The sequence below is a fragment of the Phascolarctos cinereus genome, unplaced genomic scaffold (assembly GCF_003287225.1).
Source record: "Phascolarctos cinereus isolate Bilbo 61053 unplaced genomic scaffold, phaCin_HiC Scaffold_5;HRSCAF=322, whole genome shotgun sequence".
Lineage (NCBI taxonomy): Eukaryota > Metazoa > Chordata > Mammalia > Diprotodontia > Phascolarctidae > Phascolarctos > Phascolarctos cinereus.
The window spans coordinates 330144507-330168658 of record NW_027555958.1 but is presented as its reverse complement, the minus strand read 5'-3'; the positions used below and the strand labels follow the sequence as shown (position 1 = coordinate 330168658).

Genomic DNA, 24152 nt, shown 5'->3' with positions numbered 1-24152 from the left:
TATTACCGCCACTTCATAAATAAGGGAAGAAGTAAGCTGAGGTAATTTTGTTGTTGAATTGTTTGTAGTCGTGTCTGACTCTTCGTGACCTTATTTGGGGTTTTCTTGGCTAAGATACTAGAGTGGTTTGCCATTTCCTTCTCTAGATCATTTTACAAATGAGGAAACTGAGAAAACGCAACAGGGCTAAGTGACTTGCCCAGGATCACACAGCTACTGTCTGAGGCCAGATTTGAAATCAGGAAGATGAGTCTTCCAGACTCATATATAATGTGTATTACATACATACATGATATGTGATAGAATTTCTATAGCCTTAGAGACCACATAGGTTCAGCCACCTAATTTTATAAGGATCACTGAACATCAGAACTAGAAGAATATTAGAGATTATCTAATTCAACCTTCTCATTTTACAGATAAGGAAACTGAGGCCCAAGGGCTTCATAAAGTGATTTGCCCCAAAGCATTGCAGGTCATTAGTGGCAGGGCTAGAGCTAAAACTTCTAACCATTCAGTGCTTTTCTCAATAGACCAAAACCATTGTGCACTTGTCCAGCTTTTCTTCCAGTCTTCTCTATCAGATAGTGACCTGTGACTGAGCTCACAAGACCACCATATCCTGCTTCCATGATAAAACCACAATTGATTCTCAATGTGAGCTTTGTACTACTCTGCTCCACTTTGGGAGGGTGTCCATAATCCACAGTGAGAAAGAATTTATGCCAAGCGGTAAGTAAAGAATTCTAGTTTCATTTATTTTTCTATTTGTACACTGTCCCAGCCCCACCTCCTCCCCTGGGAAGGTCAGAGCAATAAAACATTTGTGTGGGTTGGTCATTTTTAGCACTAAGTTTCTAATCTCTATTTAGAGCAGTACCTTGTATACAGTGTGTGAGCTTAGAAAGTAAGCAGGATGGTGTGTGAATGATTTTACCTGGAATAAGAAAGAGGAAGGGGTAAGCCATGGGTACACAGCACCATAAGATAAAGGGATATATTGTCAGGCCCTCCAGAAAGTTGAAGGATAGCATCCTTCTACATCTCACCTCACTTCCAACACTACCAAGCTTTGGAACAATTACATTTGAGAGAAGCACCTTGCTCACCCTTTCCCCAAAACCAATCACAGTCTAGGCCCAGAATGTCAGTTCAGAGGACGGCAGTCTCAGAGGCCCAGCCTGCACCGGAACAGCCCCAGAAAGACCAAGTTATTCCCTTTGCAGTCATATGTAAGTGGAACCAGGAAGTTTGGGTACCAGTCTTAGTGGTCTAGTACAGGCCAGCATTTAGACCTGAACAAGAAATGGTTCTCTGAGAAATGTTCCAAAGAGTTTGTCAAGATCAGAATTGACCTGGGAGTTCTAAGGTGTAAACTGCCCTCCCCTCAAGTCCAGGATTGTACAGCCACTCTGAAACTATCCTGTTCACCTCACAGTTAGTTTGCCTTCCTGTTTTCTTGATGTCATATAGCCCACAAGCCCAGACAAACAGAACCAACTGTTAGGTTTTCCTGATATTAAAGAATAGGGAATAAAATAACCTGGGAATAGAAATCTGAGAAGCAACATGGAACAGTAGATAAAGGACCCACCTTGGAGTCAGAAAGACTGGGGTTTGAGGCCCACCTGTAACATTTACTAGCTATGTGACCCTAGGCAAGTCACTTAACTTCCAAGTACCCTCAGGCAACTCCTTAAGAAGGTAACTTACAGATGAGTAGTGAAGGGAACTTCTATGCCAAGAGCTCCCCACACATCTGGGAGGTCCAGATTCACCCTTCTATCCTCACTCCCCAAATAACAATACATTGATATCCCCTATTTTTGCCTTTTAATTTTAACTTCTTTTACCAGAGCTAATAAGTCATCTTATCTCTAGCATAGTGTAATCTACATGTAGGTACACAAAATGTTTTCAAACATGATGATTTATTTTTTATTTCCAATCTTCAGTCCTCCATACATTTTGATTGTAATGATGAAATAACTGAAGGGCAAAAGAGAAACAGGACATCTGAATAACTGTCTAAAATAGGGGTTCTTAAGCTGGGGTCTGGAAACTTCTAAAAAATATTTTTACCATATTCCAATATAATTGGTTTCATTTGTAATTTTCTTTTTATTTTATCTATTTAAAAATATTCTTCTGAGAAAGGGTCCATAGGCTTCATCAGACTCTCAAAGAGTCCACAAAGCACAAAAAAAAAAATGAAGAACTCCCCCTCTAAAGCCATGTGCCCCTGATAGTTGTCTGTAAACATTTGTTGACTACTTACCAAGAGTCAATATTGTTTTGAATCAACCAAGGGCCAAAGATTCCTTAAGATCCATCATGTCAGCTATAGCACTACTAGGCCTATACCCCAAAGCAATCAAAGAAAAGGGAAAATGACCTATTTGTACAAAAATATTTATAGCAGCTCTTTTTGTGGTGGCAAAGAATTGGAAATTGAGGGGTTGCCCATCAACTGGGAAATAGATGAACAAGTTATGGTATATGATTGTGATCGAGTATTGTTGTGCTATAAAAAATGACAAGCAGAATGGTTCCAGAAAAATCTGGGAAGACAGATATGAACTGATGCAAAATTAAGTAAGAATCAGGAGAACACTGTACACAGTTAACAGCAACAATGTAACAATGATTAATTTTGAAACACTTAGCTACTCTGATCAAGACAATGATCCTAGACAATTACAAAACTCATGATGAAAAATACTATCCACCTCCAGGAAGAGAACTAATGAACTCTGAGTACAGATGGAAGCATTTTTTTTTAAACTTTATTTTTCTTGTTTTTTTTACATGTGTTTTGCATGAATTTACATGCATAATCAATATCATATTGCTTCCCTTCTCCAGTGGTGGGGAGCAGCGGGAGGGAGGAAAAGAATTTGGAACTCAAACATTTTTAAATGTTAAAATTTTTTTACATGGTAATTGGGAAATATTTAATAAAATAAATCTATGTGTGTATGTGTGTGTGTGTGTGTGTGTGTGTGTGTGTGTGTGTGTGTGTGTGTGTGTGTGTATACATATCCATCATGCCAAGACTCCAACTCTGCCTGAAGCCTCCTTCTTTCCAGAGCAGTCATTTCTAAGTCCCAGGTAACTTATGGGGGAAGTGGGGAACATAGATATGATTATTCCATTGGTGCTACAGTGACCCACTTTAATGTATCCTAAGTTTAAAACGCAGAAAACAATTGCTTTCTCTCAACACACTCAGGCACCACTCAGTATTATACACCCACCGATTAAACAAACTATGACAAAGCTGAATGCTTTTTGAAAGTATCACTTTAATAAATACGATAAGGCCAACAGCAATTATCCTTTTGATCACAGGGAGCAGTTTGACTTCTATTTAACGTACTAGAACTACACTTTCAAGATACACTCGCAGATTAGGGGAAAAAAAGTTTCCAATACCTTATAATGAAAAGTTTAGGTAATATGAAATATTGCAGTTTGCCCCAGTTTTTCCTATTAAATATGACCTACTATTAGTCTCTTTCTAACTGCATATGACCAGCAAAGAATGACTCCCCTCCTGTGCTATCTTGGGAACCAGCAGATTGGCACCCAAATTACCTTAAAGGGTCACTTCTCAGTAGGTGGCTCATAAAGTCAACTAACGGTAAGCCAGTTAGTTATATGGTTCACCAAATGCCACTTAGCTAAGAGTCCTGAAAGCTCCTTTAAACAGAAATAAAATGCAGATGAACAGCTGCAGAATGTATTCAAAAAAGGGAACAGTAAAATGTTATTTTTAACACATGGCAAACTTGAGGCAAAAAAAAAAAATCCACAGCACACAAGACAGGGTGCAAACAACCCATCCAGAGAAGAGCCCAAATACAGAACCATATGGACTTGTTAACTTCAATCTATACAGAACAGGCCAGCCCCCACTAAATGGTCATTTTGAAGAGGGGCCTTTTTGTTTTCATCAAAGGGATGTAAATCGTCAACAAAGTCCCCATTACAGGGACACCAAGAATCTTTCTCTGACACTGACTGTTTGCCAAAGAAGAAACTCTAGCCGTTGGGACAGACTGCCCACATGTTGTGTCAATGGCGAAGGGCCTGCCCATAAATTAACCCATAAATTAATTTGGCAGCTGTCATCTCAATAGGCCCGACGACTTTCCACAACACAACAGGACAGACTTTTTTTTTCTTCCAAAGGAGTGCTTGCAGGAAGAGGAGAATGTACTGATGGTCTGCCAGAAACAAACAATGGGCAGACGTAACAGGAAAAGAGACTTTGAGAGTATCTCCTCAACACACACCCCCTACAGTCAGACGCATCCCTCCTCCAAGTCTTCTAAATGGACTCCAGGATCCAGTCACTGTTGGAGAGAGAAGTGACAGGCAGCGTAAAGTCCATCTGGGCACCTTGTTCTCTCCCATTGTGAAGCGAACCATGCTCCTGGAAATATTCTTCCTCTTCATCAAAGAAGCCATTTTCCAGGGCATAAGAGCAGTCTGGGCTGGAGGCTGCTTGGCAAGCCCCCTTGTATTCCTGAATTGACTCATAGAGGGAGTACAGTTGACAGAGCAATGACATGTCCAGCTGTCGAAGGCCAACCTTTCATGGAAAGGGGGTGGGGATAGAAAAAGAGAGAGAGAAGAAAACAAAGAGTCAGCATTTCCGTTTCATTTTGGTTGAACAATCATATCTACATTCTGCTGGCATCCACGCATTCTTTCCCTGAAGCTGATGATTCAACGCATCACTGGGAGAGAAGTTCAAGAAAATATGAATTGTGATATCACCACACCTCAGACAGTTACTCAGCATGTCAGGGAAGGAATACTGCCTAGGGGCTGCACACATTCCATGGGATTATCCCAGGGCTCCTCTAGATGATGCAACAGTGCTGACACACCCTGACACCTCCAGCCTGTTTCACTGTGAACACTGGGACACAGGCCTACCATATACAATCACTGTGGTCTGATCAAAAGAAAGCTCACCAGGTGCTGTTTTCACATTAGTTTCCCTCCTCCTCTTACTGGATTAGAGACCAAGTAAATCAGTAATCCTTAAGATTAAGGGGAGTCAGCAAACCTTTAGGTACTGGGACCATTTCACTTTGAAAAGGAGAAATACTAATGCCTAGTAAGGTTTTCCCCTAAGTTAGTACCCATGGATCTTGAATTATTATTATTATCATTGTCATCATTATTAGTTGTATTTACACTAAGCTTTAAGGTTTGCAAAATTATCTCTCTCTCCATATATATACATATATATATATATATATATACATACACACACACACACACACACACACATACATACACATATCCTCATACAACCCTGGGAAGAGGGTACTATTATTATCCCTATTTTACTGATATAGAAACTGAGGCAGATCTAGTTCAGTAATTTGCCCAAGGTCAAGCAGCTAGTAACTCTCTGAGGAAGGATTTGAACTCATCCTTCTGGCTCCAAGTTTAGTGCTCTTGTCCACTGTGCCACTTAACTGGTAAATGAAAAACTTAGAGAAGCAGGAGTCCCCTCTGTCTCAGTGTAGCTGATTACTTCAGGCGACAGCTGGTGCATCCATCAGCACCCATAGTTTCTTGAGTGGGGTCTACTCCACTATGTGTTGGAAGTGGATAATTCTAGAGCAGGACCCAGGTGGAAACCAAGTTCCTTGGTTTCCCCTGAGCTCACTTCCTTTTTACAATTAAAGATTAAAGCACAAAGTTTATATGCCATAGTGCTCTTCAAACACCACCACAACCACCACCATCACTATCATCATCACTGTCACTATCGCCGCCACCCAGTCCTAGGGCTAGGGCAAGATAGAAAGTGACAAAGCATGCTGATTATTATTATTATGCTGCTTCTATCCACTTTGCACATCTCAAAGCACTGTAGAGATCAAGCCTAGGTCAGAGTGGATGAGTAGTACCCCCAAAAGCACCTTAGTACAAGTAGGAGTCAGGAGATGGGGAATCCTGGTAGAACTTAGTTAACCTTGAAATTCTACCTCTAACCGACTGTGTTATCTTGAACCCCAGTAGAACTTAGATAACCTTGAAGTTCTATCTCTAACTGACTGTGTTATGTTGAATAAGTCGCAGAATCACAGAATTTCTAGTTGAAGGGACCTCAAGCAACATTAGCACAGATTACAATTGAAAAAAAGAAATCCTAACCACAACATACCCCAACATACCCTATGAGTGGTCCTCCAGCCTTTGACTTGAAAATCTCCAGGGGGGAAATCCCCCACCTTCCTAAGTAGTCTATTCTGCTTATACACAGCTCTGATTTTTAGGGAGTTTTCCCTGACATCAAGTTGAACTTTGTCTCTTTGCAACTTCTGTCTGGAGCTTCTTCTGGTCCTGCCTTTTGGCATCATCCAGAACAAGTCGAATTCCCCCTTCCCCAGAAGAGTCCTTCAGATCTTTGAAGACAGCTATCACGACATCCCCTCCCAACCCCATTCTTGCCTCTGCTTGAAGCTCTCTCATCCAAGCTAACCATCCCTAGCTCCCTGAAGCCTCACATGCAAGGAGTCAAGCACCTTTTCTATCCTGTCTGCCCTCTAGCTTGTCCCTTGGCCTTTATGTGCCTTTATATCCTTATCTGACACAGCTAGCTCACAAGGTTGTCCTGAGATGTAAATGACACGTCTGTGAAGGTACTTTTTTTTGTTTGTTTGTTTTTACTTACACAACTGGGGTTAAGTGACTTGCCCAGGGTCACATGGCTAGTAAGTGTCAAGTGTCAGGTTGGATTTGAACTCAGATCCTCCTGACTCCAAGGCTGGAGCTCTATCCACTGTGCTACCTAGCTGTCCCAGAAAGTACTTTTAAAATACACATAGGTCAGGCATCATTGGGATGATCATTAGAGTAAGGACTCATCTGACATCAAATAAATGAATTCCTTCAATAAACTTATCCTAGACTCTAGTGATACAAAGATGAAAATGATAGTTTCTTCTGGTACATTGAAAAGAGCAATGAACTGGGAGTCAGGGGACCTGAGTTCAAAACTCCACCCTGATGCCTCCATCAGCTTGGACAAGTTCCTTAACCTTTCTGGCCTCAGTTTCCTCATCTGTACAATGAAGGAGCTTGGCTAGATAACCTCTAGGGTCCCATACAACTCTAAACTTATCATTCAATGATCTTTTAATGAGTTTAAATCTACTAGTGGGGAATATGATATTTATCAATCAACCAGCAAGGACACATATGCCAACGGCAAGAGACAAAGATCAAACAATCCCCGCCCACCCCCAAGGAACTTACATTCCAAGGGAGGTAGGGAAGGAAGGGAGAGACATGTATAGACAATATAAAAACAAGATAAAAGGAGATGAATGGGGCAGGTAGGTGGATAGAGCACCAGGCCTGGAGTCAGAAAGACCTGAGTAGCTGTGTGATCCTGGGCAAGTCACTTAACCTTGTTTGCCTCAGTTTCCTCATCTGTAAAAGGAACTGGAGAAGGAAATGGCAAACCATTCCAGTATCTTTGCCAAGAAAACCCCAAATGGGGTCAGGAAGGGTCAGACATGACTGAACAACAACAAAAGAAGGTGAAGCTTGAGCAGAGTGTTGAGGGAAACTGAGGCAGACATAACAGCATATGCAAGGTAGACAGGAAAGAGAACATACATTTATAAAGCTCCTAGTGAGGGCCAGGCAAGGCGCTAAGTGATTTACAATTCTCTCATTTGATTCTTTCAACAACCCCGGATAGGTGCTATTATTATTATTCCTATTTGACAGCTGAGGAAACTGAAGCAGATGGGTGAAGTGACTAGCCCAAGGTCACACAGCTAAATAAGTAGCTGAGGCTGGATTAGAACTCAGGTCTTCCAGGCCCAGTGTTCCATCCATTGCAACACCTCTCTGCCTAGAACAGGGGTAAACCTGCACAGTGTTGAGGCCACATGTGGCCTTCTGGGTCCTTTCATGCGGCTTTTTGCCTAAGTCTAAGTTTTACAGAACAAATCTTTTTATTAAGGGGATTTGTTCTGTGAAGTTTGGATTCAGTCAAAGGGCTGAACTTGAGGACCTAGAGGGCTACATGTGGTGTTGAGGCTGAAGGTTCCCCACCCCTGGCCTAGAATATGATACAGGCAAAGGAAAAATTCTTTACACACTTGTCCAGTAAATGGTGTTAGCATGGCAAAGTGTATGAAATTGGGCTAAGAGTCCTCCCCAACACTTACTAGCCAAATGACTCCAGGAAAGTCAGTTAGTCCCTATGTGCCTTAGGAAATTCCTCAGAAAGAGTTCTCACACCAGGAAATCCCCACCCTGAAGTCTCAGATGGTGCATTCATTATTGACATTACTAAATTCCAATTTTACAAACTGGGAAGCTAAGCCCCAGCAAGAGGACAGAACCAATGTTTGTAGGATTAGGAGCTGGCTTCTAGGGGTGCTCTTCAGAGAAGCAAACCTCCATAGCCGAATGAACATTTAGGCTCCATCTCCATCACTGAGGGCACCATCTTGTATTTACATAACACCTTCTTCTGAGAAGCTGAAAGGAAGCTTTTTAGATATGTAGCCAAATTTTCCCACTGCTACTACTCCAGGCCACACGGGAGTAGTGAAATATATACCTCTGGAGAGAATAGTGACAAATCCTTCAGGACTATCACAAAAAGTGCTTCCCAAGGAATCTAGAGTCCCAAGTCATAGTCCCTGCTCCACCATGTGATTTGAGACTTTGTGCAAATCCAACCTCAGCCTGTAAGCTTAGTTTAATTGGACTACATGATCCCAGTCTCAGTTCTAACATGTTATGATTCTTGTAGCAATTTATTGCCACCCCCCCTTTTTTTTGGCTTCTAAATCATATCCAAGAGACTGGAAGTAGTTGGTGAGCCTCCAAAGTCTTATGCCTTGTGGCAAGATCTGGTTTCAGATAATTTAGAAACCCCTCATTTTGCAAATGAGAAAACTAAAGTTCAAGCACGTAAAATATCTTGTTTAGGGTCACACAGGTACTAATAATTAGAGTCAGGACCTGAACTCAGGTTGTATTAGGAAACAGATATATTTATAAGTAAGCAGGAGAATTAGAAATGAGCCCAGAGCTCCACATGCGTGTGTTCAGATCCACTCATACTTATCTAGATAGTCACCTGTCCTTCTCTGGTTTCCGGCATTCCCCTATGTTCTCTTAAGCTTTAGCCAAAAGCAAACCTTCTTTTGCCATGCCATCCTGCAGATCATCTCATCTAGGCTGATCACATCTCTGGCCTTCAGTTTTTTCTTGGCCTTCGGAGGTAAGTACCAAGTGAGTAAATATGTGCATCTGTAGTATCCAGCCTCGTAGGAAACCAGAGCCTAAGCCAGGTGCCCACAGTGGTAGCAACAGCATGCACTTCCTTGGGGTTCTCAAGAAACTTAGCACCTTTCCCACAACTCACGTTCAAGATGATACAGCCTGGTTCTGTGCTTAAGAAAAGAAGAAACTGGACTAGGTGAACTTTAAAGTCTCTCCCACCTCTAAACTGACAGTATATTCTAATGGAATTGATGCCATTACATAGAATGATAAACTTTGATCCATCTCCAAATTAAGGCAAAAAGATGAAAAATCACTGAACAAATCCCTATTAAGATAGGGGGCAGGGTGGGGAGAAAGTCACCAGATTATGAGAAATTAATCGCACAAATTTCAATGTATTAGTATTAATATTTCCCAGGCTATAATTGGGTATATAAGTATTACTTTTAAAAGACATTTATGACATTTTATAACCAACCCTGACATACAGCAACATAAACTCCATCCAGAAATGGAAATGATTCACTCTGGGCATCCCAACTGTACTGCTGAGTCATTTAAATACAGGCTGACATAAGAGATCCCAGAATTATGTTCCTTACTAGTGGCAATACTGAGATTCCTAAGTAGCAATAACCAAAGAAAGCTAGTCCCAGGACTGTTCCAATAATTTGTGACTCTTGTCCATGACCTACTGCCAACCCAAAAGCTGTTCTAGTCTTTTCTTCCTATGGTACCTCTTCTAGGTTTATATCAAGGGCTCACCTGCCATAAACTCTTGGCCAAGGGCAGGAACCAGAGAGGGGCTGATTTGAGACCTTTCTGAACTGAAACACACCTGATGACTAACAAAGCAGCCTCTTTAGAGGGTGTGACCCTGACACAAAAACAAAGATTTGGCAAAGGAAGAATGAGTCAAGCTATACAACATATTACACAACTCTCCACATGCCAAATGTTTAGAATAAGTATTTAACAAGGCTTTAAATCCAAACCCACACATGTCCCACTTTCTAAATTCTCTGCTTTTCTACCTCCAAGTCATATCACAAGACCAACTTTCTCCTCTAACTTCTCAGAAGATCCCCAAATACAAAAAGCCACGAGGCAAGGAGTCAAATGAACACCTGCCTTCCTAGCCCAATCATACCTTGCCTAGTCAAAGGTAGCCAGGGCTGCCTTAGCAACTTTACAAGTTAAAGCTGGAGAAGCTGAAAATACTTCGTCTGGCATTCATTACCTTCCATGATTTGGCCCTAATCTACCCTTTCTGTCATATCCCTCACTCGTTCTTTTCTCTCTCTCTTTATTTATACACACACATACACACATGCATACACATATATATATGTTTATGTATATGTGTATATATGTATGTATATTATACACACACGCATTTTTTCCTATGATCTAACCCAACTGGACCACTTGCCACTTCCTGACCCAAACCTCCCACTTCCAAACCTTTGCTCATGCCTCCCTCCTGCCGTCTAAAGCTAGCAAGGTGGTTAAGTGGACAGAGTGCAAGGCCTGGAGTCAGGAAGACTCATCTTCCTGAGTTCAAATCTAGCCTCAAACACTTACTGTGTGACCCTGGGCAAATCACTTAACCCTGTTTGCCTCAGGTTCCTCATCTGTCAAATGAGCTGGAGAAGGAAATACCAAACCACTCCAGTAGCTTTGCCAAGAAAACCCCAAAATGATGTCACGAAGAGTCAGACACAACTGAACAAGAGTTCCCCTGCCCCCAACTTAGGGAGTTCTCCACTCCCATTCCCACCCATCAAAATCCTACCCATCCTCCAAGGCTCAGTTTATATAGGATCTTTTCCATGAATCTTTCTCTAATCATTCTTATCTAAAAAAGAGCTCTCCTCCTCAAATTCCTATTGCACATAGTATTTTTATGGCACTTTATCTCATACTGCCTGTATTATGCTGTGCTTATTTCAGTTCAGGCAAAAAATCATTTATTAAGCACCTACTACACTAAAAAACACTATGCTAAAAGCTAAAGATACAAAGAAAGGCAGAAGTTAGTTCCTGCCCTTGGGAAGCTCAAAGTCTAATGATATGTAGTCATTAATATATAGTCTTATTTGGTTTAGCTCCCCAGTTGGATTTGAAAGTCACTGAGGGAAAGGACCACATCTTATGCATTTTGTATCTCCCACAGAACCTGGCTTAAAATGGATGTGTATGAGGGGGGAGAATTGGATTTTTAACCACCTCCTAAGTGCATCAAATACACCCAATAAAAATGTTTAAGGAAAGAAGAGAAGAAAGAGATCCTAACCCAGATCCACAAGTCTTTCCACTAAGAACCAGGTAACAGAAGCACAAAATCCCATAGTGAGACTTATCCCAAAGCAGGACTTAGTTGGCTAATGGCTCTTTAACAGTTACAGGGCTGTGTACAAAGAACGCATCTAAGAAGCAGGAGAGGGAACAGGCAGCCCTTTGTGTGCACTTATCCCAAGATGCCCCTTTGGAAAGGGCTCGACCGCAGGAAAACAGCATGATCTCCTCCAAGTTATCAGAGAAATACTCATCTCCTGCCTGACAACGACAACAACAAAAGGCAATAAGACAAGTTTTCTTTCAAAGCACATTTACACAGGTGCTGACCCAGGGGAAGATTCAGATAAGTGGTAGTCAGTCCCATCAAGGATGCTACCTGCATTCAGACAAAGAACTGATAAATAGATGGATGCAATGGCTCTGCATATATATACATATTTGTCTCTAGTGGTAGCCATCTCTTACATGGCAGGAGGGAAGAAGGAGGGAAGAAAAAAAAGTTACATGATAACTTTATTATGTATTTAAAAGAAATAGCAAGTTGCACACAGCAGATTCATAGTTTTATGTACAATTGCTTTTTTCTATTCTACTATGTTATAGACATGCTTATTTCTTAGTTCAGAATAAAATAAATGAAATTTTTTAAAAAAAGTCTAGGGCAGGGTTAACTGGGGCCATGAACTTTAAAAATATATATGAGTATATGTAATGTATGTATATATGTTATATATACACACATATACATATATACACGTGTATATATAGGTAATTGTATTTTAGTATAATTGTTTCCTTTGTAATCTTATGTATTTTATTTTATGCAGTTAGAAGCATTATTTGGAGAGGGGGTATACAAGCTTCCTCAGACTGTCAAAGGGGTCCACAACACAAAAATGGTTAAGAACCCCTGGTCCAAAGGACCCTTTTCTGCAGGAGAGGGTGTGTGTTGTTACAGGGTGGCAAGGGGGGTCAGCAGAAACCTACAGTTATATTCAAAAACATATGGATGATATTAATAAAAATATATACCTTTTCAAGAGAAAAAAATCACACACCTAGCAATTCTCTAATACCTGTTTGCTGTCTTAGTGATTTATCCCCATTTTTCTTGGGACAGGGAACTCAGCCTCCCAAGTAACAGCTGCACTCCAAAAATCAAGTTCTTATTGAAAGTAGCTTTGTTTTTAAAAACAGAAGTTAATTTCATCCCGAAGAAAAACAGAATTCTAAAGGGTCTATGGTTTGAGAAAAAACCCCTAGATTGTAGCAACATTTAGGAACAATCAACTAATTTCTATTGCTTCAAAGTGTTAATGCAATTCCTTCCTCTCTCTTTGTTTAAGCTTCCAGCTTCCTTCCTGTCTGATCACTGATTCTTCTTCTCTCCCATAAACATAACCCAGAGTTTAGAAAACAGGTGGCTTCCCAGTATGGTACAACTTTCACAAAGGGACCAGATTTCAATTGTATTTACCATGGTGTTTCCTTTTGCCTTTGAACTTTAAGAAAAAGGAAGCCATATCAAGATATTTAAACAGGGGGAGGGAAGTTCAGATTCCTTGGGATCTGGTTTCAGGTCATATAGTCCTAGAGCAGATGTCCTTTACTAGGTCTGGGGTTTAGGGGAAATGGGTGGTTTCTTTATGAAATTGTTCTATTTAGTTGTTTTCAAAGAAGAGTAACAGAAACAGTCTAAATAATAGTGCCTCCCTTCTATCAGTTCTCTCCAATTTATCCTGTATATGTATGCGTGTACATATATACATACATACACGTATATATCTCTCTATCTTGTTTGTACATAGTTGTCAGCATGTGGTCTCCCCCATTTGATTGTGAGTGCCTTCTACAGATGGACATTTTTGACATGTAGGCATTTTCTCCGTCTATGTATCACCAATGCTTAGTAGAATACTTAATAGACATTTAATAAATGCTTAATGACTGACTATAGCGATTGATGGTATTTAGAATGCTTCAAGTAACTCACCTGATCCTCACAGACCTCTAAAGGAAGCAGGCCACTCACCCCTATTTATAGATAAAATCACAAATGACATTCATAGCATTTTAAGGCTTCCAGAGTATTTCCTATACCCTCAATATATTCCTCAGTTGAGTCTTAGAATAATCCTCTAACAACTATAGTTATTGCTATCCCCATTTTACAGGGGAGGAAATGGCTAAATAATTCCCACAGGGCCACACAGTAAATCTAAGCTAGAATTTGAACCTAGATCTTTCTGACTATAAGGCCAGTGCTCCGTAGACACTATGCCATAGATAAGAAACTGACAGACTGATTATCCAACTTGCCCAACATGAGCAAGCTAGTCAGTGATAGTCAGTCAACAAGCATTTATTAGGCACCTGCCATGTGCTAGGCCCTGTGGCAAACGCTGGGGATACAAAGAAAGGAAAAATAAAACAGTCCTTGCCCTCAAGGAGCTTACGCTCTAATGAGGGAGGCAACAAACAAATATGTACAAATAAGGTATATACAAGATATATATAAGAAATAATTAAAAGAAGGAAGGCACTAGAGTATAGGGATTTGAATAGGCTTCCTATAAAAGGTGGCATTTTAGCTGGGACCTGAAGGATGCCAGGGAAGCAGGATGTACAGATGAGGAGGGAAAGTATTTCATGCCTGGGAGACAGCCCAAGGAAATGTCTAGAGTTGGGAGATGGAGAGCCTTGCTCAAGACACAGCAAGGAGACCAGCGTCACTGAATTGAAGAGTACATGGCAGGGTACAAGTTATAAGAAGACTGGAAATTTAAGAGACAGCTAAGTTATAAAGGGCTTTTTTCTTTTTTCTTTTTTTTTCCAAGGCAATTGGGGTTAAGTGACTTGCCCAGGGTCACACAGCTAGGAAGTGTCAAGTGTTTGGTCTGAGACCAGATTTGAACTCAGGTCCTCCTGACTTCAGGGCCAGTGCTCTATTTACTGCACCACCAAGCTGCCCCTTATAAAGGGCTTTAATGCCAAACAGAGGGTTCTGTATTTGATCCAAAAGGTGCTAGGGAGCCACTGAAGCTTATGTCAGTGGCATGGTTGGACTGGTGCTGACAAACTCAGGCTTTTTGACTTCTCTGATGATAGGGTCATAGAGACAGATCATGGAACATCTCCTAGTCTGACCCCCTTGTTTTACAGATGAGGGAACTGAGGCCTACAGAAGTTAAGTGACTCGTCCAAGATCCTACAGACAGTAAGCTGAAGAGGCAATATATTCAAACTCAGGTCCTCTAATTCCATTTTTTTTGTCTTTTCCATTGCACCATGATGATTCCCAGAGTCGAGTGACATTCTTCTAGGGTAGGAAAAGTACACAAGAGGGCAATAATGAGATTAATCATCTGTATCACTAATACCAGCTGTTTCCCTGAAACAGAAGACTATATGAGAGTTATAAAGAGTCTTTAAAAATAATAAGGCAATTTCCAAACACCAAGTGGCTGATTAAGATATTTAGAGAGTATAGATAAAAATACCCTTCTCTTCCCAAATGTGCACAAAACCAGAGGAAAATAAGCAAAACTACTGCTCAGTCACATGTTCTATATTTGAGAAGAAAGACACCCAGAGTAGAAGGATCAAAAAGTCATCCTGGATTCACCAATGAAACCTAGAAATGGCAATGGAAGTCACTATCTCTTCCAACTCCAAAGGTGCCCCCAACCCACTGTACACTCATATGAACCCAGTAGGATATACTACCAAGACCTCTCATCATGTGGAGAAGGGCTCTCCGGATCTGAAGCTATTTCAGAGGGATGTCAAACACCTGAGCTTTTCCACAACTAATCCAAGTATAACTTGGTGGCATTTACTTTCATTAACTGAATATATATATACTTTTTGTCTCCCCAATTAGAATGTAAGTAAATTCCTCAATAATAGTGATTGTTTCATTCTTTGTATCCACAGAACTGTACCTGGTAAACAGTAGGCACTCAATGATTTTATTGACTAAATGTCTATATAAATATATGTGTGTGTGTGTGTGTGTGTGTGTGTGTGTACACACACACACACACATTTAAAAGTTCATGGAAGCACCAAACATTCTCTTTCTATTTTATCCTTTACTCATCTCCCTTTCAGCTACATGTTTCTCCAACCTAGCTTTTCTCCTACATGGATGTAGTACAGAAAGTTTCACCAGCTCTCACTTGACTTTTTCCAGGAGACATACTGAATTCAGTGGTTATAGGGCTAGATGGAAGGTCAAAGGCCTCTGGCAATCCAACTTCTTCCTGATTAAAGAAGTATAACCAGCCACCTGGTTTTACTGAGTTTCAGACTTGTGCCTCCCTCTGAAGGGTACTGTAGTTCAGCTAACAAAGGAATGAGGATAAAGGGATCACAAAAACAGAATTTTCCCCTATCAAAGCTATTTTTCCTGGAGAATTGTCACAACAGATTGAAAACTCACATTCAACTTCCAGAGGCCCCGATGATCCCTATGTACATCTCTGTGTCAAGTGTTTTGACCACAGGAAAAAATGAACAACCTTTCTTTGGGCCATGCCTAATTATCATTTAAAACATCTGGAGGGTGTGAACAAAGAAATGAGAGAGAAGTGGGGCAAGACCTCTCAGGAATGACATTAAGCAAGAATGGAGGAAATATCTGAGCTAAACAGCGTCAGGACTGGTTTCCTGCTAAAGGAGGGCTTGCAGGGAATAGGATCTTCCTAGTCATTGGACTATCAGAAACTTAAGTTTCTCATACTGAAGGAACTGGATACTCAGGGCATTGTTCCAGGGGAATCACTGGAAACCAAAGCAACAAAACTCCAAACAGCTGTTTGCTAACAGCAAGCGGAGAGATATGTGAACAAGGTAAGCCCGACTTGATCTCTTTGCGTCCCTCCCTCTATATTGCTGAAGATCAGAGCTACAGCACATCAAAAAGTTGTCTGCTGTTGGTGTGTATCAGAACATCCACCCCTTCCCTTCCTGTGCCCTTACACCACCCCCCTTTTATTTCTGGTGAATGGAGATGTGGAGAACAGTTCCTGCAGCCTCCCAAGCTATAAAACTTAAAGCATTACTGGGCTAGGGAAAGTCTTCAGGAGTTTGGTACAGACAGAAAAACTCAGCATTGATGGGGAAGGACTGAACACCAAGAGATCTTTCTGGCATGTCTGTATTTAAACTAGTTCATCACCAACAAGGAATTGCTGTGAAAATGTCCTCAGGGGCTTTTGGACATCTTTTCACAAAAGCATCTAAAGGACCAATAGATAATATTGTCCCTCCTGTGCCAGGCCATCACATAACCCAAAACAATCTTCTCCTTTAGGTAGAAGAGATATTACACGAAAGCATAGTAGGTGAAAAATGTATAGAATTTTAGAGCTGAAAGAGAGCTTTAAGATCATCTAATTTGATCTTATCATCATATCCTTTTTTCTACCACACTACACAGTAAGCACATTTTGCTGTAAAAAATAATGTATGGTCTCTCCTATACTCAGACTTTTAAACAGACAGCAGTTCCAAAAGACACCTAAAAGTCGCTTATTATTTTATTCAACAAAAAAAGACCTTCAGGAAATAACCCATTCTGTTCCTTTACAGACTGGGGAGTGGAATTTTACCTTTTAGGGACCGAAACTGCTCCAGGATATTGGCTTAATCTTCAGGGCTAGGAACGGTATTTCTCTAGGGTAGTTGCTTATTCAAGCTAATGCTTACCTCCAGGAAGCATCTGAGAGGCTCATTAATAGTACCACTCCATGCATTTAAGGCTGATAAATTCAAGGAAGCATTTTTCTTTACAGTGAGTGATTCAGGAAGGGTAAGAAAGCAATGCTGGTTATGGAAACCAAACCTTTCCTTTTTAAGTTTCAACAGAAAGCCTGTTATTCGGCAGCCCCTTTCATTCCAGGAACTCAAAGTTCTCTACAGATTTCATGTTTCTGACTCAAGTAGGGGTGGGAGGCCAAAATCACAATTCCTACATCATAAAGCCGAGAGTACTAGTAGCCTTAGGGGGAAAAAACTCCAGGATACATCTCTATAAAGTTCTTTTGATGTAGACTTGAGAAGTAGGCTCCCAGGCATATCCAGGGCTGTTTAATGGCTCCAGAGGCCAAAGGTTCTTCCTCTTCTGGTTTCTGTAGTCTATGATTCCAAGCTCCTTTGTGCCTCTATGAAATCCAGATATTAATTTGTTCTAAGTATATTACAATGCAGCTGGGAAGGATAGTTTGTATATAATTCTGTGCAAAGAATATTCTGATTTTTTAAGCCACATTTTTCAAAGAAGAATTTCTAGACATGCTAAAATGTTATGTTCTAGAAGCATTCCTTGGAACTAATGTGACATACCCTACCACTGTAGGATTATTTCTATAGATAACTGACCACTGTCATGCCTCTTTCCAATTGTTGCTATGATTCCATTTTTAAAGGAAGCCACAAAATGGTGTTTAAATACATCAACAAAACAGACCTCTTAAACTTTGCATTGAAACTACTTTCTTCTGTGCAGAGCAAAGCATCAATAATCACCATCCAGGAACCAAGAATGCTTGATGCTAGTTAGGGTGCATCTTTTTTCTCCCACCCTCTGAATACAGGCACTCCCTCGAAGTTCTGCCTTTACTTTTCTTCTTTCCTGATGCTTTGTACTCTTGGATATCGCATCACATTTTTATTTCCAATCCTGACCTGATTTGCTTGTTGGATGGACATCTCTCTACCTGAATGTTCAACTTGCATCTTAACTTCCACAAGTCCTTAAATTCCTTCCACTAAACTCCTTTTGAAAAACCTCAACATGGCATGGTGGTAACCCCAGGTTTTTAAGGCTATACCAATGGCATGACCCTGATAAGTCCTACAAAAACTCCCCAAGTATGATGGCGGCAATGATGGCCAATCCTTGGTCTGAGGACCAGCTTAGCTGAGAATAAAAAAGCTCATCACCAAAAGGTGGCCATCAGGTAATGATTTTTTTTTTTGCCAAAGCAACTCATGAAAACCATTGACTAAGTCTAAGACATGGAAAGGTTGGGATCTGCACTAGTAAAAAGGAACCTTGATAGTAAGTACAGACCTAAATGAAAAGAATCTAGGGGGTAGGTGGCGCAGTGGATAGATCACCAGCCCTGAAGTCAAGAGGACCTGAATTCAAATTCTGCCTGAGACCAAACACTTGACAATAGCTGCGTGACCCTGGGCAAATCACTTAACCCCAACTGCCTAAAAAAAAAAAAAACCCAAAAATTTTTTCCAAATCAATTTTTTTTTAAAAAATGGCTCTTATAAAGCTCCTTAATGATGGGGCCTATGTCTGGTTTATCTTTGTAGCAACAGCAACTAATACAATGAATTGTATACAGTGGACACTCAGGAAATCAATGTCCCAAACTGAACTTATTCCTCCCACCTCTGGCCCTGTCTACTTGGTGATGAATCTCTCCAATCTTGGCTTCTTTTTCCAAAGGAAAAACAGATGTATACAGTCTCTCACCAGGTCCATACTTTCTAGCTTTCTAGGACCTACCATTGGCTCTGTGCCACTAGCACTGCCTCTGAGAACCCCAGGGTCTTCTCCATATGGTAAGATTTCTCCTCCTGACTTTCCTATTCCTATTTATGGCACTACCATTCTCCTACTTACCAGACCTAGGAAGAACGTGCTTGACTTCTTCCCTCATGAACTTCCCCACATCCAATCAGTTATCTCACAATACAAATCTCCAACACTTCCCCAAAACAAATTCCTTCCTATCTCTAAGGCCCCCCTCCACCTTAGTTCAGGCCCTGATTATTACCTCTAGCCTGGAGTACTGCAGCAGCCTCCCACTGATTTCCCAACCTTCAGTCTTTTCCTCCTCTGGTCACTTAGTACAGTACCTGGCACACAGTAGATGCTTAATAAATGTTTATTGACTGTCCACATTTTACAGTGTTTTCAGCCTAACCTTCCTTTCATACAGATTTGGTCTTACCACTCCCCTACTTCAGAAGCACCAATGGCTCCCCATTACCCATCAAATAAAGCCCAAACTCCTAAGCCCTTCAAAGCTCTCCAACATCTGGCTCCAATTCACTTCCCCCCCCTCCCCGCCCCGTTCTCTTCAGACACCTATGCTACAATCAGACTGAACTACTCACCATTCCTCAGGAGGTCCCAATGCATTCAAGCTGTCCCCTCCACCTGGGATGCCCTCTACTACCACAATTTGCCACCTACTAGAATTATGTTCATCCTTTAAAACTAGATGCATGAAGCCTTTCCTTAACACTGCAACCAGAAGTGAGCTTTAACTCCTGGAATTCCATTAAGATTGTTGTACCTCTTTATGGCATTTATTACATAGTGCTTTGTATTTTTGCAGGCCTATGATCTCATTACTGTAGCCACTCACTCCCTTATAGATCCTAACCCAACAGAATGCCTTTTTATCCTGTGAGTTCTATTCATGAAATTTTAGCATAAATCTTCCAGAGTATATACCCTCATATTATAGTTATTTACATTCATTTCTTATCTCCTTTACTCTATTATAAACTCCTTTAAGGTCAGGGATGCCTCCCTCCATCCAGGTCAATAAATTATAGGACTTTAAAAAAATACATTCTTGGGGGCAGCTAGGTGGTACAGTGGATAGAGCACAGGACCTGAGTTCAAATCTGGCCTCAGACCAAACAATTGACACTAGCTGTGTGACCCTGGGCAAATCACTTAACCCCAACTGCCTAAAAATAAAAACAAAAAAATATTCTTAAAAAGCCAGTTGAATGGAACACAATACTTTTTAAGGCCCCATGGCATTTCTTGAAAGATGCTTGTCAGGGCCTATAGTTATACTCATCTTGATCACATCTGGGTATCAGATGAATCAAAAATAGATGTTTGTTTTTCTGTACTGCAAATAACCAGGTTTGGAGAAGGCTTAGGTAGAAGGCATAATTATAAAGATAATACTATAGTCCATTCTTCATACTGCACTAGGAGAGAAACTCAACTACATCAGAGGCCTGAAAATATCTATCCTAAGGAACAGGATCTCACATCAATATGGCAAGATTCTATGGACATGCTTACAAACTATAAGTTCACAATTTTTAAAAAATGTCTGTTGGATATCCTAGTTTCTTATTCAAACATATAACTTAAACATACCACCCAGCTATTTTTATTTTCTTCACCCCATGTTTCTGCTGCCTGCCCCAGCTCAAAATGTCAGCCTGCTGGTTATAGTCATCTAGGTGAAGTGGATAGAATGTCTGGCCCGGAGTCACAAAGACTCATCTTGAATTCAAATCTAGCCTTAGACCCTGCGCAAGTCACTTAACCTTGTTTGCCTCAGTTTCCTCATCTGTAAAAGGAGCTGAAGAAGGAAATGGCAAACCACTCTGGTATCTTTGCCAAGAAAACCCCAAATGGGGACCCAGAGTAGGACACGATTAAACAACAACAAAGTTATGGTCTAACTCATCACCTTGTTTGTTGTTGGCACTCAGCTTTGAAAAATTAATATAAAGATTGGCATGGAATTAAGTAGTTTGATAAAATATGTGAGAAGGATAAGATTTCATTAAGGATGGAAAGTCCTCTACATGACAAGCCACAAGGTTGGGGACAAAATCACAGAGAGCTACAAAATACTTTGGATGTTTCTTTTCTGCTTAGAGGTGGGTCTGGAATCAGAGGGCCTGGTGACAAATCCTGGCTCAGAGGCTCATTATCTGTGTGACTTAAAGTTTCCTAGGCCACCTGTAAAAAGAGTAGTTCAATTATATGACCTTCAAAGTCCCTTCCGGTTCTACAATTTATCATCCTATGACCAGATGGGTACAGAAACAGAATTATTGTCAATATCAACAACAATAGCTAGTTTTCATATAGCATGCTTTGCAAATACTATCTCATTTTAACTTCACAACAACCCTGGGAAGTAGATGCTATCATCATCATCATCATTATTATTCTTATTATTCCCATTTTATAGATGAGGTAACTGAGGCAGACAGAAGAGACCTGCCCAGCCAGGGTCATGCAGCTAACAAGAGCCTGAGGTCTGGATTTTAACTGGGGTCCTTCCTGACTCCAGTTGCAGCACTCTATCCACTATGCCACCTAACTACCTGTAATCTTAAATATACTAAGAGAGCTTAGTATTCAAAGGGTTTCCATAGGAAAGTCTGTTTAAAAGCAAAGAATCCCCTTCTCTCCCCCAATTTACTTTTAAAGGAAAATTCAATTTTCTTGTGTTTGCTTAAAGTAGGGTACAGGTGTTCTGGAAAACAAATTTAAAATAGAAGACAGATCAAGAGGCATAAGATGGAGTGAAATAAACATCTCCAGAAGGTTGGGTAGGCCACCTACAGCTGACTGCAGCCAAACCACCAGAATCTCCCCTGCTTTCCCTCTAACACGGTCCACCCATGTAAGAGAAAATGCAGAAAAGATTCATTGTTGCTTCCCCTTGCCGAAGCACATCCATGTTATCCACAACACAAATGGAACACCTCAGTCTACCAAAGACATATGTTTCCAAAAGAACTTGGGAAACCTAAATGCTTATATCCACATCCACACCCTTCTTTTGTTACTTTAACACTGAACAAGAAACCCATATGGAAGGAAGCTGGGAGGATGGTACTTTTTTTTTAAGGGAGGGAAAGGGTGTTAGTTTTATAAGAGCTGAATGAGATTAAAGCCACTACCAGACTGCAAGGTTAATTTTCTGCTTTCACAGCCATCTGTGGGGCAGGAGCATCAGAACTGCAATCGGATTCTCAGAGGGGCCCCCAGAGAAAAGGGGGAGGTATGCTCCAATCTGTTGTCTCCACTCACTGCTGGACAAAAAGCCTTTCTCCACAGAGTAGGGTAAACACAACCATCCACCCAGAAGAACTGGAAGTTTCTCCCCAATTGGAGGCATATATTTCTCTCTGGGATAAGGGACAAAAAGAGGCAGATTCCCCAAACACTGAACAACCCCCCTACACAGCCCTCTTGGCTGATGGTCATCGGCCAGGGGTGAAACCATTTCCCAAACGGGTTTCCAGTCACCCACAACTGTCCCCAGAGCCCCTGGCCACAACTCCAAAAACAGTCCTTCAGAAGCTGGAACATTCACTGGAACCAATACTGGGTACTGGAGGAGGCAATTAAAGAGGGGGGAGGGGAGTTTTTCCCCTTTCTCCAGCGGCTGCCTGGGGCAGTGGAGGGTCGGGAGGTCAGAGTAAGAGAAAGAAAGGGTGAGCCTGCAGAGGTGAAGACAACAGAAGCAACGGGAAGAAGCGCCAGAGGAGCTCCCAGGAAAGTTCCCTCCTGCTCAACGTGGTCTGTTTCAAACAAACGGGGTGTAAGTAAGCATGGCAAACTTTTCCGAGGCTGGAAGAGACGAGCCAAGGGGAGAGAGAAGGAAGGGGGAGCCTGCAGCCTGCTTCCCCTCCGATCCCCTGGAGCCCCCCTCTTACCATCTCCTTGCGGAGCAGAGCCAGGGCGGCGTCCAGGTTGGGGGGCTTGGGAAGCAGCGTGGCCGTCCGCCCTCCGCCGCCGCAGCAGCCCCCAGCCCCTCCGCGGCTCAGCTCGTCCTGGATGCGGGATTTCTGAGCGTACAGTCGCTCCAGGTGCCGCCAGCCCCCGGACGCGCCCCCGCCGGACGAGGAGTTCAGCAGTCCGCTCAGGCTTTTGGGCAGTGGAGGCAGCCCGTCCACTCGCAATCCTCGCACCGCGCTGTTGCTGCTGCTCCCGCCGGCAGTCTCGGCCGGCCCCGAGCCGCTCACCCCGGCCATAGCCCAGCACGCGAGCCAGTACACGCCCAGCGGCCGGCTCCGACTCTGGCTCCAGCCCCGACTGCGGCCCCTGCCTGAATCCAGAGGGACAGGCTCACCCCGGGCCCGCCCCCTTCGCGGGCCCCGGGCCTGCCCCGCCCACTTCCCTTTCCCTTCTTCGGGCCTCTTGCTCTCCCTCTCTCCGCAGGCTTGCCTTTCCTCCCTCATCTCTAAGCTGGGTCCTCTCGGTCCTTACTCCACTCCCTACTCCTACCTCACTTTACCTGTAGTAGTTTCCTCTGCGCTCAAGCTTTGGAGGGTAGGGTGCTGAAGACAACAGGCAGCACCCACTTCCCCCCCCCCCCGCCCCGGCCACCATACCCTCACACCAAGCAAGCATTTATTAAACACTTACCTACTATGTGTAAGGTGCTGGGGATTCAAAGACAAAATACAATAAGCTCTGCCATCAAGGTGCTTACATTCTACTGGAACAAATAATATAGACAAATATATGCTGTACATAGAATTTTTCCATGCATATAGAATATGCATACTTCATTATATGGATATAGAATATGCATAGTCTATGGATGCACAAACAGGCATATTTCTATATACATACCAAATGAAATATAAATAAACAATGATATCTAGTAATTTCCAGGGTGAGAACACCAACAAGTGGGTGAACAGGGACACCCTACGACCAGAAACTTTGTCTCCTAGACTGGAAAAAGAGAGCACAACTTTTAAAGAACTAGCTATTAGACTATAAAATTCCTCCTGATGGAAGTTCCAGTCTTGGG

The 24152-nt window shown here is 41.8% G+C and overlaps 1 protein-coding gene across 1 annotated transcript; it reads right to left on the bottom strand.

The window, feature by feature from the left end:
* Nucleotides 1–3285: 3285 nt before the first annotated feature.
* Nucleotides 3286–23450, bottom strand: FAM89A (family with sequence similarity 89 member A). Its single transcript, XM_021000487.2, has 2 exons — nucleotides 23047–23450; nucleotides 3286–4597 (listed from the first exon to the last, which is right to left on the bottom strand). The coding sequence occupies exons 1-2, from the start codon at nucleotides 23362–23364 to the stop codon at nucleotides 4334–4336; spliced, it is 582 nt and encodes a 193-aa protein (XP_020856146.1). The 5' UTR covers nucleotides 23365–23450; the 3' UTR covers nucleotides 3286–4333.
* Nucleotides 23451–24152: the final 702 nt, after the last annotated feature.